This window comes from Balaenoptera acutorostrata, chromosome 19 (genome assembly GCF_949987535.1).
Source record: "Balaenoptera acutorostrata chromosome 19, mBalAcu1.1, whole genome shotgun sequence".
Taxonomy (NCBI): Eukaryota; Metazoa; Chordata; class Mammalia; order Artiodactyla; family Balaenopteridae; genus Balaenoptera; species Balaenoptera acutorostrata.
The window spans coordinates 24,661,797-24,678,708 of record NC_080082.1 but is presented as its reverse complement, the minus strand read 5'-3'; the positions used below and the strand labels follow the sequence as shown (position 1 = coordinate 24,678,708).

Sequence of the window (16,912 nt, the reverse complement as noted above, 5' to 3'; positions counted from 1 at the left end):
GGTTTGCATTAAAAATTGAATATGCTCACATCTTCTAGTGCTGTTCTCTTTTGGAGTCTAAGACATTCTGTGCATCACCATGAAGATCAGGGAGAGAAGTGCTAAAAACAGAAGCAGTAAAATTATGTACAAATCAGTTCCTGCTCTAAAACTGTGGAGGCAACTTGAAGCATGTTTATTGGGCAGGGCATTATGTAGGCATCTAAAAGTCTAGAGTTTAAATATCACATGAATCAATATACTTTCAGATGTTTGTGCTTGTAGTAAAAACACCAAATACTAGGATTATGAACAAAATAGAAAACAGTCCAAAAGTTTCTCTGGGAAAATGCTGTTCCTGCCATCACCAGTCACAATAACACTTTCTACTCTAAAGAGACTATTAGCTTCCCTTTTGATAATATTGCCTGCCATACTCATCTCATCAAAATGTACATGTATTAAACATTCATTGTATATATATTTATATAAAACAATCTAAAGTATTATTAATGGATATAATTTAGTGTTTTTTTCATATAGTCCCTTAATCTATAGATTACCAACCTTAATAAATAAAAGCATTAATGGACATCAATAAAATATTTATTTCGAGGATTAAACAAATAAATTCACGCGCTAGCAATAAAATCACCTGTCTCTTATGTAGTCCACTGTGTGACACAGTTTATCTTTGTGTCCTTGTGGGAGAAGATGAACCAGGGGGAATGAGTAATCCTGCTTCCAGAGAACAAGCCTGTTTGAATGGGATTTCTCTCCTCCCACTATTGATTTGGCAATCCCCACCCTGTGGAATGGATTACAAACATGTGAATATTTTAAGGCTCGACACAATATTTAAAGATGCTATTCAGTCTCTGATGAATGGGGCCAGCAATTATGTACAAGGTGTGGTCACCGTACCGTATAATCTAGGAGGCCTCCCAAAACTCCAAAAAGTCAGAGTGTACAGCAGACCAAGTATTGCTTTATCATTTGTGGTGGGATCCTTATTGGTGAAGGGGAAAAAACCATTTGCATTTATAAAAATCCTTGCAGAAGACACATATCAGTAGCAAATTTCTTGCAGGTCCATTTTTCTAAAAAGCACCTTTTTAAGTTTGAATTTTTCCTCCTTTTAAACCATTTCTCTTAAGGACGAGCCAGGATCCCAATCTTTGTGGTGGTCAGGTAAATATCAAATATCCAAAGACTTCTAGACACTCCACATACTTTAATTCACACTCCACAAGATTTATAACCTCCTAACATATACTTTTTTATTTTTATTATTACTTTTTTGGTTCAACATTAAAATGTAGTTGAGTTTATAGATGATTGGTGCTAAACTTGCCTCTAAAACAAATTGCCACATTGGTTGTATCTAAGGGGAGTGACCCTAGAATATTACAGAATGCTCAGTTCCCACTGATTTATTCATAATCCACTGTCAAGTTTCTTTGTCACTTTCACCGACAGAGTAGAGTTCGCCCAGTCTCTTAAAGCGGGGACCCCAGTCACTGAGGTAGTCAAAGTTCTGATCCGAGTCTGAGGTGGTGGATTCCAAGGAGCTGAGGGAGCCAGCCACGGACCCTCGGCCTTCATAGCCATAAATCTGAATGGAGTCATACGGTGGGGCTGTGGGGTCGTTATCTGCCTCGTGTAGCCGCACATTTATAAATTCATCCACATCAACACCGCTCGGAACTGGAGCCAGCCCTTGCCTTGGCATAAACTGCAAATCTGGTTTAATATCTTTACGGGGTAAAAATCCGTTAATTCCATCTGGGTTTTGTAAAGTTGCAATGTCAAAAGCCTCCGTGTCTTCTTCCCCTCCTCCTTCGTCATCGTAGCGAATGATGTTTTCTCGCACATCTTCATCATCTTTGATAATTAATGGCTCGTTTTTATGTCGCCGCAGAGTTACAAACAGCACCACGATGACTACAGGAAAAATACAAAATAGCGATTAGCCAGACTCACATATAATTTGACAAGCAACACATCGTGTATGTTAAGAGAGAGGGGCGCTATTTAAAAACTTATGAGCACGTAGCTTTCATGCATTCACTTGGGAATTAAGTGAAATACCTTTCTGAAGTATGAGCATTGAATTTTGAGTGAATACTATTCCAGGTTGCTTCTGTTTATTAAATGGTGATGAAGAAGCCGGGTTAAAAGAACAAGTTTGCATCTATTTATGGTGAAAGTTGCATTTAATACCGTTAGGAGCTCTAAAGTAAATGGCACAAAACGGGAAACAGCACAGATAGCATAACTAACTTGCTGTGTATCTTGGGCAGGTCGTTCAATATTTTTTGGCTCCATGACCCTCTTCTATAAAGAAAAAGGAGCTGAATAGATCATATCCAGTACATTTTGTGCTTTTTTAAAATCAGTACATTTTGTGTTTTTTTTAAATCAGTCCTTCAAGACTCTTTCCAATAAAACAATGTCCATTCACAGATGAAATGATGTATTAAGGTGAATGTCAACTTTGCATGGGCAACTTCTTCTCTTGTATGAAAGCTAGCACTCCGCTATCTGGTAAGGTAGGCCTAAAGGTGGGGGAAGGGAGAGGAACACATGAAAAACTAGCCAGATCAGCCACACCAAACTTGGGCTAATGACATTAAAAAAATGTGGCTGGAAACGATGATCAACTCAGGGTACTGGGTGAACAGAACAGATGTAACCAGGAAGGTAAAAACTGACATAACCTTTATCTAAGGGCAGGATAAGATGTAACTTTCCTTTTGTGTGTCTTCCTACTGTCTAATCTCATTTTTATAATTGGATTTTTTAGTAGAAAAGTTACAAAAACTTTTCCTTATTTTGCAATCTTCATCTAAATTTGATTGTAGTATCAAGGAAAATATCTGAGAAACAATGCAATTTTGAAGAAAATGTATTTTTTGTTTGCTTGTGTTTTTTGGTTTCTTTGTTTTTATCTTACCAAGTTTTGTGATTGGATGGACTCAGTAACCCAATCTATACATTGTTTAGATAAAAGAGTATTTTGGACATATGTGTGCCCCCATTGAAGTAAACTGGTGTGTATCAGAAGATCTGGAGGCCTTCTTATGTAATAGTTGCTGTTGTAACCACATAAAGGTCCATCCCCACTTCCACCACCATCATGCTTAGTCTTTTCACCAGTGATGGGATTAAAAAAGGCACTGAATAGTTCTCTCCAATTGAATATTTACTATTACAATTCTTTTTTTCTTCCCTTCTCTTAGTGACCTCAAAGCTTGGAGAAGTATATACAAAGGAATTTTTCTTCCAAAGAATGCTGATTAGGGTTTTCTAGGCTGGGTTAGGGTTTTCTGTCCTTCTTTACAGTCATTTATGAACCAGAAAAATGGTGACCATTAGGCTATGAAGAAAATACATACCTAGCAGCAAAATGATGCATGCTAATATGGCAATTAAGGCGCCCATACTGAGTCCAATCGGAAGTACATAAGCTTCAACATTACAAGACTGGACAACACCATCACTGCTGCAGCCACAGACCCGGATGGTCAGGGTACTGGTGCTGCTCAGAGGAGGATTCCCACTATCACTGATTATGATTGGTAAAAGATAGACTTCTTGCTTCTGGCGGTTGAATCCATTATGCTTTGCCAAAATGCTGAGGGAATTATCTGGAAAAAGTGAAAATTACAATAGTTTGCATCATTTCAAAACGGCTGCCCAAACAACACTTGTTTTTCTAGTTCATAAATCCTCTGCAAGCCTCAAGACAATCCCAACTCCACTGAACCACTCCAGCTCTCTCCCTCTCCCCTTTCCCACTTTCCCAATTGGCATGGACCAAAACATCCACACCCTGACAGGTTCAATGAGCTTGGTCTCAGGATAAACTAATGGAGTTTTACCACCACCTTGTAAATGCAAAAGATTTCTTTTACAAAAATGATCTTCAAGTGTCCTTTTAGAAGACACAAATTACCCCAAGTCCCCATAAATAAGTTTAATGTTCTCTCGTTTGTCCTGATAATGCAAACTTGACAGAATTTCATAACATTTGAAAGTCATGTTTGAGAAGCTTTGTGTTAAAAGTAGATTATATGACAGTATGGCATACAAAACAATGCATTTGACTCCCACAGGTACCTAAAAACAGTCACTCATGCTCTAGAGCATTTTACACTAACATGTAACAAAAGTCTCATTTACTGCCAATTGGAGTAGATATGCCACATATTTTAAAATTCTGCAGAGAAGACCTCTAGTGGTTACACAAATAAGAATTAAGTGATGAAAAGTCATAGGAGCAGGTGGTACATTTTTAATGTATTAATTAATTATATGGAAATGTATATTGGTTATCTGGAGCAACACGTAAGGACATTTAAGCAATACTTAATGGCATACTTCAGCTCGATGTAGAACTGGCCAGTGAGAAGTGATTGGTCCCATGGTAGCCCTATGTTTCTCAAAATTTCACCCCCAAAATGAACTTTTTATTGTCATTCATCCCTATCTCATGAACTATAGCTATATATGTGTGTATATATGTATATATATATATACATATATATATAAATTATTAATCTATTTTCTCATTTTGATTAATGAAAGACATAGGTCTATTCAACATGGGAACACTGATTATTTCACACTGATATTCCAGCCAAAAGCAAATAAACATAACTTTGGTTAATGTGTGCAGTACAATTTGGGCAAAATGATTATTTCAGTTGGGATTTTTTCAAATATTGGCAAGTTTGCAGACCCCAGAACACTTGTCTACCTCGTTGTTGCATATTAAGGCAGGCATTCCAAACCATTGCTGTCCAGTTCCTGGTCATCAGTGTCCTACTGGTTTCCAGAATACACAAATACATGAATAGATATTCCACTCAAATGATTTTAAGTAAATGTGTTAAATCTTCTGTACCATATAGCACTATACCAGAATTCAAAAAAAGTGACATTCCCTAAAATAAATGTATAAATTATATTTGGTTTTGCTTTTTTTAAGATATATGTGGACCTACAATGCCTTGCTAGTAAGCAGTTAAAGAGAAAAAAAAAGAAAAAACTCTGAGTTAACAATTTTTTTTTTCTAAATTATTGCTGGTTGTGCCTCATTATTTAGCAATTTGAAGAGTGAAAAGAAGTCTCTAGTGGAAGTAAGCAGTGGTATTCCAAATGATCTAGTAATCTTTATTTCCATGACATAGAAGGAAATACCACTAAGCTAAAAGCAGGAGAACATCATCTCAAAAAAGATACAGAATATATAGATAGCTGTGTTACATTTCCAGAAAGTGTGTGACAAGATTGAATACAGTTAAAATTAGTACAAGGAACATTTGTGGGTGATTTCATGTGCCATAGTTCAAAACAGAAGATGGGAATTGTTCTTCAAGATGCAATTAATAAAATTACAACGAGGCTTTTGTCTTTTTGTGGTTAACATTATTTATATGAGAAACTATCTTTGCATATTCGCTCTTCAAAACAAACTATAATGATAATTTAGAAACTGCAGCAGGAGTAGTACTCATTGCAGAACAAAACTATCTCCTTTATTACTTAGAAAAGCATTGATGGGTCTAAGACCAAACTCATACTCATATTTTTTACTACTCCTGGTATCTGCAGATGTTGCTCCCTTTCTATATAAAGAAAATTATTGACTGAGTAAAGGGAGTCTGTGAGTCATTTTTGCTAAAATTTACCTGCTACTTCCAGGCAAATTTACCTGCTACTTCCAGGCAAAGTCAATTCCCTATTTGCCTATTAATTTTTTACCATATTTTTGATTGGAACTTGCATTTATTAATTATTCAGTTATTTCATTAGGCCAAATTGAATTGTCATTATTTTACACTCAAAAAAACATTGAATATTAGCAGTTTCACACACTTCAAATTCATGTATTTGAAATACATGTTTCTTTCAATCTACATGTTGCAAATATCTTTAACAAAGTTCTGGTTTGTTTCTTTAAAACATATGATGCCTTTTCATTTTATTAAAATTTTAATCTCAATGTAGTCAATTTTATCAGTCTCTCTCTCTTTTTTTTTTATAATTTTTATTTATTTATTTTTGGCTGTGTTGGGTCTTCATTTCTGTGCGAGGGCTTTCTCTAGTTGTGGCAAGCGGGGGCCACTCTTCATCGCGGTGCGCGGGCCTCTCACTATCGCGGCCTCTCTTGTTGCGGAGCACAAGCTCCAGACGCGCAGGCTCAGTAATTATGGCTCACGGGCCCAGTTGCTCCGCGGCACGTGGGATCTTCCCAGACCAGGGCTCGAACCCGTGTCCCCTGCATTGGCAGGCAGATTCTCAACCACTGCGCCACCAGGGAAGCCCCTATCAGTCTCTTTAATGATTAGTAGTTTAGCCTTATTTTTTAAATTATTAATTATATAAAAATTACTTCTCATAATGTTACCTTTCACATTTAAATAGTTGTATGGAATTGTTTTTTGCTGTACTGATTATTGATTTTCCCAAGGTTAATTATAGAGTAACTTATCCCTTACCCACTGATCTTCAATTCTCAGTCTCTCACAAATCAAATTTTTTTGCATCTTCATCCTTTTAGGCTCTCTATCATGTTCCAATGCTATGTTTTTCTAATCCTGCATCAATACCATGCTTTTTATGTATGAAAAATTTGTAATAAATCTCGATGTTTGTTAGGGTATTTTCCCCTATTGTGTTCTTCTTTAGGAATATTTCAGCTATTCTTGTTCATCTGCTAATCTCTGACAAATATAGAAGAGATTATCAAGTTCCATGAAAATTCCTGTAAGAGTTTTAGTAGAAATTATATTAAGATGTAAATAAATTGAGAGAATTGACAGCTTTATTATGTTTAGTCTTCTATACCAATATTGTGGTTTCTTTATTTTCTTTAATGTATGTTAACAAAATGTTTTTATTTTAGCTACAAGAGATTTTCACATATTTTTTACACTTATTATTAGTACTGCATGTACTTTGTTTCTTTAGTAAATACTACCTTTTTAAAATTATATTTTCATCTCATTGTTCATCTGATTTATGCATTGATTTTAATTCTAGTAAACTCCTAAACCTTTTTTTTACTTATAAAAATATATCTCAACACAGAGATATGTGTGAGGAGCATGATAACATGAGGAACTCCATGGAATTGCTCCCCAGTAGAACTGGTGAGAATTATAAAATAACATTTAAAAAAATTAATGTCTCTGGAAATGGTCCTGGAGACAAGCAGCAAATGCAGAAACGTTTATTCAAGAAAATCTATTAGAGTCTGGTGGGAATGATGAGAATGTAGTGTGTCAACCAGAACCTAGTTCCTTCATCCCTTCTCTCAGCTCTGTGAGATGGAAACTCCACTCCAAACTGGTTCAACAGGGCTCCCCCCACCCACCCCAGCTAGCAGTTGGAGGGCAAGGTGTTGCCAGTTCTCACCCTGCTCCTAGCTACCTATTGATCAACTAAATTCTGAATTGGTATGGCCAAGAAGAGGGGCTCCTTTCTTCTTTACAGCCTATACTTGTGCAACAGAGGCTCTACCTTGGCAAGGCTTCACAGGGAATACAGGGCCGCAATTGTGCTTGCCCTGGACTGCAAAGCCGTGGTTTCACACTGGGAGAGCCAAGCCAAAAAGACTTAAGGCTACTGTTCCCTTGCATCAAGTGCCCAGCTCCTAAAGTAGAGGCATCACTCAGAGAAACCCAGCATAGTCTCCAATTCAGCTCCAAAGCCAATGGCTCAAAGTTTTGCCTCAGTGGAGAAGCAAAGAACCCAGGAAAGAGAGGCAGAGGAGCCTGCCAGGTTCAGAACAAATCTGAAACACTTGCCAAGGGAAATACCCTTTTGAAGGAGCCCAAATTGGGTTGGATTAGTCTGTAGAACAATTTAGGGCCCCAAATGAAAAACAATACAGAAATCATCTGGCAATCAGTGGAGTTTAACAACTTGGGCGTAGTCAGGGAAAGAGACAGAAAACCCTGCCAAAACCACTGCCATTCGAGCGTGACTGCGGGCATACCCAAGGCTGGGATCCCCTGAAGTGAAACATGAGAGGCTTAACACTGCAGAGGGGAAGTAGACTTTACTAAAGTAATCTAGCCGATCATTAAACAAATAAACAAGGAAATTACAGTAACAGGCCTTCAGTGAAAAGTCAGTATCAGATTTGCTATAATATATTCTCTAAAAATGTCCAGTCTTCAACAAAAGATTACAAGGTATACAAAGAAACAAGAAAGCATGACCCATAAACTAGAGGAAAACAAAACAAAACAAAAAAGCAGGCAAAAGAAACTGTCCGTGAGAGCAAACAGATATCAGATTAACGAAAGACTTCTAAGGATCCATTGTAAACATGTTCAATGAACTACAGTAAACCTTTAAAGAAGGAAATGAAGGCGTGATGACAATGTCATATCATAGAGAATATCAAAAAAAGAACATAATGGAAGATGTGGAGTTGAAAAGTACAATAACTAAAATGATAAATTACAAACTATAAATTTGAATTGGCAAAAGAAAGCATTAGTGAACTTGGAGATAGATCAATAGAAAATATGCAAGCTGAAGAATATAGAGAAAAAAGAAAGAAGAAAAATGAAGAGAACCTCAGAAAAATGTGGGACATCATTAAATGCACAAATATACCTGAAATGAAAATACTAGGAGACAAAGAAAGGAAAAGAAAAAATATGGCTGAAAACTTCAAAAAATTTTGGAAACATTAGTCTCCACATTCAGAAAGCTCAACAAACATCAAGAACATAAACACAAAGAGATTCACAAAGAGACAGAAAAAAAAAAAAAATGCTGCAAGTCAAAGTGCTGAAAGCAAGAGAAAATTGACTCATCACTTCCAAGGGAACCCCAATAAGATTAACAACTAAATTTTTATAGAAATAATGGTCACCAGAAGGAAGAGGGCTAGCACATTCAAAATGCTCAAAGCAAAAACTTTCAACCAAGAATCACGTATTCAGCAAAGCTATCTTTTAAAAAAATGAAATAGAGACATTCCCAGATTACAAAAAAACTGAGGGCATTTGTTACCAGCAGACATGTCTTAAAAGAAACAGGAAAGGAAGTTCTTCAGACTGAAAAGCAAATATCCCCAGATGGTAATTCAACTTCACATTAAAAACAAAGAGCATCAGGAAAAGTAATTATGTAGTTACCAAAGACAGTATAAATGCATAGTTTTTCTCTTTTCTTTTCTTAACTTTTAAAAAGCAATTGTATAAAACAATGCATATGTAATATATTATTGAGGATATAATAACTAGAAATTCAGAAGTAATAGTTTGGTATTCCAATATTCTCCTTTCAGTAATGGATAAAAAAAACTAGTCAGAAATAAATAAGGCAACAGAAGATTTGAACAACAGTATAAACCAACTATACCTAACATATTTATACAACACTCTACCCAAATACAGCAGAATAAATATTCTTCTCAAGTACACATGGAACATTCTGCAATGTATATCATAGGCTAGGCATAAACTAAACCTCCATAAATTTAAAAGGATATAAATAATACAAAGTGCATTCTCTGACAGTAATAGAATGAAATTAGATATCAATAATAGAAAAAAATTTGGGGAAACTCATAAATATGTGGAAATTAAACAATGCATTCCTCAATAACCAATGATTCAATGAAGAAATCAAAAGGAAATTTTGAAAATGTGAGATAATGTAAGTGAAAATGCAGTCAATCAAAAAGTAATGGATGCAGCTGTAGCAGTGCTTAGAGAGATACTTATAGCTTTAAATGCCTATATTAATTTTTTTTTCATCTTAACTATACTAACAAGAACCTCACATACAATTCTGAGTATAAGAAGTTATGGTAGACACCTGTACCTTGTTCTTGATATTAAAAAAGAGAAAATAGCTTTTGACTTTCAACATTAAGTAAGATGATTGATGGTGTTTATTTGAAGACACTTTTTGTAAAAGTGTACTCTCATTGCTTTCTTTTTAATTTTTTCTTTTGTTTTATTTGTTTTACAATGATGCAAAGGGAAAAGCCAGTCATATCAAGGATAGTAACTTAGCTGTTCACTACCTCTAAGCTTGGCTTCAATTGTATTATTGTGTTATTTAAAAATCTTCTTTCCAGTCCTTCATATTTGCATGCATTTCCATTTTATATCATCTTGTTTTCTCTACAACTTAACCTGTTCTATCCTTATGGCTTCTTCCCTTACTTACTATATTTACTGCATTTATTTGTTTTTCTTTTTGAGCATAACCAATATAAGAGGATACCTTGATAATGATTTACTAGAGAAAACACAGACATTTTCTAAAACTGGAAAATATATGAAACAAAAAGAGGAAATGACCATTGATTTTTTAAAACAAATTAAATCTTTTGAATTTGAGTATATAATGACAGAATTTGACAAAAGATAGAAAGATATTGTGCCAAGATCTATTTAAGAAGAGAATGGACCAAAAGCATTTGGCATTCTCTAGGGTGGACGAATATCCAGGTGGATAATGTCCATGGATATGCTACCCATATAGTACAGTTGAGTTGCTTTGAGATAGGAACATATCGTAACCTTATCACCTAGTTCTCTGATATTCTCAATAGGTGAAATATTTAAATATTTGTATTCCCTATTATTTTTCTCAGTTACGGATTTTCCTGTTTTCTCATCCTCCTGGAATGTTTTGCTTATGAGCCTTACACCAAGGAGGATGAATGACTCTATTTTCAAAACCTTGCTTCATACTCCACACCCATTTGTTTCTGTTTATGACCAACTGTCGAAGGAAAGATCATGAAGGGGAGTTAAAGTGGACTAATAGCCCCAGGCATGCTTCAAATGACGATATTCCTAAAATAGTGGTTTGTTGCATTCCTTACTCCTTGTCTGAGTAATACAAGGTATATACCAAATAAATAGTAAAGAAAGGACCAGGTAAATAGTAGGTGCATAGGCTTGCTTGCTTTCAGATAGCACATTACAGTTATACCATTATGTATGAAATTTCTTTCAGATTCTGACAACAGATTAATTTTGAATAAAAATAGTTACTTGTATTCTTAGCTTTGTCGTTTTGTTATTCCAGAGCATTTGTTGTAATTTTACTGGAAATTGCTAGAGGCTGTAACAAAGGCAGCCATTTTAAAATTAAGTGCTTAGAATTTTTATGCAACAGTTTTGACATTATAGATAATATTAAGACAAATAGATAATATTCAATAAAATGTGTGCATTATCTCACTAAACTCTAAGCCCCTTGAGGGAGACTAGCCTTAGTCACAGCTCTAGTCTCAGTCTCCAGCACAGGACTTGGCGCAGAACAAAGATTCTTATGACAACATTAGTCACATTGTTTAATCTCCTTTTATTTGGTCTGGCCACTCTTCTTTCTCTCTTTGTTCCAGCCCTCCTGGTCTTTTCTGAGTTAAGGATTTTCTGTCCTCAGGGCTTTCATATTTGCTCTTTTTTCTGCCTGATAATCTCTCTATCCCTCCTCAGCCCTAATTTGAATTATTAAAATTTATGCATTCTTTATGTCTGTGCTTAAATATCACTCCTTTGGGGAAATTTTCTTTTACTAGTTGTCCCCAATCTCCTCAGATAAATTAGTTATGTAATCTTCTAAAAACCTTTTTATTTTCATCAAAACACTTACCACAAAGAAATGATATCGTAATGGGGATATCATAGACCCTGGGGATACATAAATAAACTAGGGAACTTCCAAGTAACAAATAACCAATTTATGATGCATAATGAATACTCAGCAAATATTTGCTGAATAAATGAAGAAGTAATCATTAGCCATACTTTGTGGGGCTCATATCTATTTCCATTCATGTTATTTTGTCACGGGGGGTTATATGTAGTTCAAAATAAGTCAGTGAGAAGAATCAATTTCAGGCTGTTGGAAAGCATATATAGCCAGGGTCTTATATGGAAATTTAAGAGAAATATTGATGGTCTCCAAGTCTTTCCCTGGACATGCCTCATATCATGTAACATGAGCAATAAATTGAGGTTGCTTATATTTAAGTAGAGAAGGCTCAGAGGGGAAGAAAAATTGCTCTAAAATATCTGAAATACCATCATTTAAAGAGGTGCACATCAGAATTCTCTTCTACTGAGGAGTCTAGGAGGAATTTCCTCTTTGATTCTTGATATTCAGTCTTTGAATCGTTTGGAATTGGAAATCAAAGGACATTTTCTCATACAACACTAATATCCTTATAAGAAAAATTTCCTTTAGCAAATAAGTCAATAAGTGTTTGTTATAGACTGAAAGTTTGTGTAGCCCAATAATTCATATGTTGAAACCCTAACCCCCCCCCACACCCCCAGTGTGGCTATATTTGGTGATGGAGCTTCTAAGGAAGTAATTCAGGTTAAGGAGGTTTATAAGGGTGGGGCCCTGATACTATAGAATTGGTGTCTATAGAATATAGAGACACCAGAGAGCTCTCTTTCTCCACCTGTGGGCAAACAAAGAAGAGGTCATATGGAGCACACAGAGAGATGGTGGCCACCTATAAGCAGCCAAAAGAAGAGGGTTCAGGATGAAACACATCTTGCCTACCCCTTGATCTTGGATTTCCTCACCTCTGGGACTGTAAGAAATAAAATTGTGTTGTTGAAGCGACCAGTCTGAAATATTTTGTTATAGCAGCCTCAGCACACTAGGTAGTGCTATGGTCACTTGTTAATTCTATACGCACACTCCATGAAAAACTAAAAAGTCTATCTGAAGAGACAGGTGGTGCCTACCTGGATAATTCTTCAACTCTATTTGTGTAATCTTCCCCACAGTCCTAAGTTCCTTCCTTCCTTCCTTCTTTCCTTCCTTCCTTCCTTCCTGCCTTCCTTCCTTCCTTTCTCCCTTCCTTCCTTCCTTCCTCCCTTCCTTCTTTCTATTTATTTTCTTTGGCCATTATTATTGCTGTTATTATTTAAATATCCCATGTTCTTTCCCCATTGTCTATATTTTTTTCCAGGTAAAATAAAGCAGGCAAATCTAAATTCTCTATTTGTTTCAGTGTAGTTCATCTGTTGTTGTTGCCCTGATGCAGAAAGTTTACTTTGGTCTAGGTCCCATTTATTTGAAATCATGGAGTTATGGCTTTTGTTTATCCTGTTATATGGAAGCAAAAGCAAAAAGGAGCCAGAGTTAATGAAGGCACTTGCCAGACAAATGTTTATGACAAAGGAATAGATGAAAAGAAGATCAGTAGATATTATGCCTTTTTGAGAAATGTCTCCTGTCATTTGACTTGCAAATTTAATTCAAATTTTCTTGGTCAAATCAAATGGAATGAAAATGGCAAGAAGGCCAAAACCAAAGGAAAATGACACTCTGTTCAGTAGGTATGGACAAGAGATTTAATTAAGTTCTTATCATTGTGTTGTGTCTGTTATTTCTAAAAACCTAGGAAAGCAATAAAGATACAAATCCATGGATTTCAGCATACTAGATATATACATATATAGTATCTAATATCTAGGAACATGAAGCAAAGATCATAACATCTACACTTCATTTATTTATTTTTACTCTAAACACTAAGTGTTGTTGGAAACAATCAGGCTATAATGAATTAATAAAAATTAGGACTCTGTGAAGCCAGTCTCCTCCAGTACCATTATAATTTCCTACATAATTCATTGAAAGTATACCAACATACTAAGTCTGCAACATGCAACTGGATATTCTGAGTCACCTAATTAGATCATTTGTCATTCTTTTCCCTTTTTTTCCCCTCATTAGATAGTGCACCATGCCACCTGATGTCAATAATCTCAATATTTATATGAATGTTGACTCATTACCAAACCTCCTAATATTTAATAATAAAGTATGTATATCTAGCCATAAATGTTGACCAAGGTTTACTTTGGCTTTAGAAAAACTGTCACTGTGAATTCTTCTAGACGTTCCTAGACTAATACCAAAGTTAATGTTTAGTCAACATTTTACAGTTACATATAGAATAAATTAGTGCTTTTTTAACAGAAAAAAACTATAACCATGCAGCACTACAATTCTATAAATATATGAAAGATTGACATTTTGCAGAGGAAATGTACAGAGAGTGGGCTATGCTTTTCACTTTACAAAAGTTAGGACTCATTAAAGTAATCTATGAAATTTAAGCATCTTCTAAAATTCTTTAAGAATCTACATATACTGTTCTTAAATGGCTAATATAAGAGGAAATTTTTTCTTAGATCATATGCAGATGGTGTTCAATGTAGTGGTCTGAATGGTGACCTCCAAAGAGACATGTATATATCCTTTTCCTGGGAACCTATGAATGTTACCTTACTTGGAAAAGGGTCTTTGTAGATGTAATCAAATTAAAAATCTTGAGATGAAGAGTTCATCTGGGATTACCTGGTGGGTCCTAAATCCAGTAACATGTATCTTTAAAAGAAAGTCCAATAACATGTGTCCTTATAAGAGTAAGTCAGAGAGAGATTTAACACAGAGAAGAAGGAGAGAGAATGTGACCACAGAGGCAGACATTGACACCATGTGGCCACAGGCATGGAATGCCTACAGCCAAAAGAAACTGCAGGAGACGAAGAATGAATTCTCCTCTGTGGTTTCTAAGAGGGAGTGTGGTCCTGCCAGTACCTTGATGTCAGACTTCTGGCCTCCAGACTGTGAGAATACATTTCCGTTGTTTTAAGCTTCCCTGTTGGTGGTAATTTGTTATGGCAGCCCTAGGAAATTAATACAATCAATAAATCTGATTAAATATTATTTACAGAAGCAAGGTAGGCATTCTTATGGCCATTTTACCTATGAGAAACAGGTTTTTTTGACTGATGAAAGGTTTCTCAGCTGACAGTTAAGAATTACTAGCAAGTCCAATGTATTTCTACACTTTCTCTGTCATCTTAGCAAAAGCCACCTCTGGAAGCAAGGAGAAATGGGCTCTAAGAAGGTTATATTAAAGCTCAAGGATAAGATAAAAAAGAGAAAGTGTGTGGAGGAGGTTTTTCCATACCATGACACCTTTATCAGAGACAAGGTAAAAACTAAGTGGTCAAGGCCACTGGCAGGCAGAAATATAGTATTGTAGAGGCATCAAAAGGCATTCAGTACAACACTCTTATCAATCTAAATCCCATATCTTCAGAGTCAGTATAACATAGTATAGCATAGCATAACCTTGAATTAATTATCAAGAAATAAGCATTTTCGGTGCCAGAGAGGAATGCAAGGATCTCAGAGTCCAAGTTCCATGCTAGATATAATCACACTGCCCAAAGTCTTCTGAGTTTGATTATTTTTCTCCTGCAATTAATTTGCATGCTTGATCTTAATCAAAATGTTCCATGTATGTTATGCAGATCCCTTAGAGCTCAGAGGAAAGGCAGATTTATCTCACTCCAGGCACCAGGGAATGAGAGATGAAGATTAATATTACCTTCATTTTATCTGAGAAATGCCTGCATTAACTAACTCACAAAAGTGAAAACTATACCAAGACCCAATTTCTATTTTGTTTGAATGGAAATTTTAAAGCTTTTATAAATATCAGCAGATCTGGAAAATAATAGTTCTTATCTACTTGGATTTACACAGAACTGAAAAATGCATTAACATTTTTTAAGTGTACAGCTACTTAGGGGAAAAAATACAAAAACAAAACAAAGAAATACCAAGGTCTTTAGTGGAGTTGTAAACATTTCAGAAATTAACCTAATAGTGGTTAAAAATCCAGACATTGGAAAGCTAGCATTGTCAGGAGAATGACTTTTCTACCACATCTCTATTGATTGAATAGATATCTCTAAATATTTAAGAAACTGGGAGTCAGAGATTAATTTATTTGCACTGGAGCTGATAAGTTTTTGCCCATTAACACACTTGTTATATAGGGTAGTTGGACCAGGAAATGAGATGATTTTAAAACAGCAGTTAAAGTGAAGCATACATTGTGTATAAGATATGGAAATCATTAAATATAGTGAATAGAGAGCTGAGGATATAAAAGAAAAAGGAAGTACCTAAAGTAGTTTGTATTCTAAATAACCTGCTTTGATTTGAGGGAGGTTAAGTATCCCTGGAAATCATCACTTTGGTAGATATCATCATCTTCCTGAAGATTTTGAATTTGCACGTATGAAACTAAGACCTAAGTGTCTTTAGGTCTTAGCTTCACACGTGCAAATGGTTTCTTAGTTTCCTAAGAAACTAAGTGAAAGCCACTAAAAATTGTACAAATTCATTTTCCTTTGCCATCACCCATGCCTCCATCTTAATGTCTTTCAAATCCACACTGACACATTCAGTTAATTCTCTCAGTTATTCAGTTCCTTTTATCTCCAAGACATCACTGTCAGAGGAAAGTCTTCTTTGGCACATATTTACCCAGCATGCTGCTATACAGTCAGGTGTGATGGTTTTCTGCCTCACCAACTGCAAGATCCTTGGATGCAGAGATTTTGTCTTCTTTAGTGAATGCATCCTATTGACTATCATATGTGTCACCATATGGCAATCTCCATGGTAAGATTTTAATTAATCCTTGTTGAATGAACAAATTGATGACTTTTTTAAATGATTACTGATCTCAAGGAACTTCTGACTCAGAAGGGGAGAGAAAATAACACATAACTAGCCAAAATGTGAGTCAGCTGATAGTCATTCTCTAATTGTGAGCCTTGTCCTTTCGTCTCTGCTCCTATACCTCGTGGTCCACTATGCCATTTGTACCTTGATTTAAATTTCTATTATCGTAGATATAAATGAGGGATGCTTTAAGGAAAGAGTGGCATGTGGGCTGGGTTTAGAGGAAAGGGCTGGTTTGTTAAGCTGGGGAAGTGCAAAGAATGGCATCCCTTCTTGTCCCTATAATTCTCATTTTTCTGTTCCATAGCATTCTGTCCTCATCGTTTTTTTCTAACCTCTTTATGATCTGTTTGAATCTGATTCA

At 35.5% G+C, this 16,912-nt stretch overlaps 1 protein-coding gene across 2 annotated transcripts in view; it reads right to left on the bottom strand.

Moving 5' to 3' along the window:
- Positions 1-530: 530 nt before the first annotated feature.
- Positions 531-16,912, bottom strand: part of CDH8 (cadherin 8) — a 367,969-nt gene continuing 351,587 nt past the window's right edge. For both annotated transcript variants that reach the window (XM_007198048.2, XM_057535058.1), the window contains 2 exons: positions 3,378-3,629; positions 531-1,923 (listed from right to left, as the gene is read on the bottom strand). In XM_007198048.2, the coding sequence (XP_007198110.1) occupies positions 1,430-1,923; positions 3,378-3,629 (746 nt within the window). In that variant the 3' untranslated portion in view covers positions 531-1,429. The remainder of the gene's footprint in view (positions 1,924-3,377; positions 3,630-16,912) is intronic.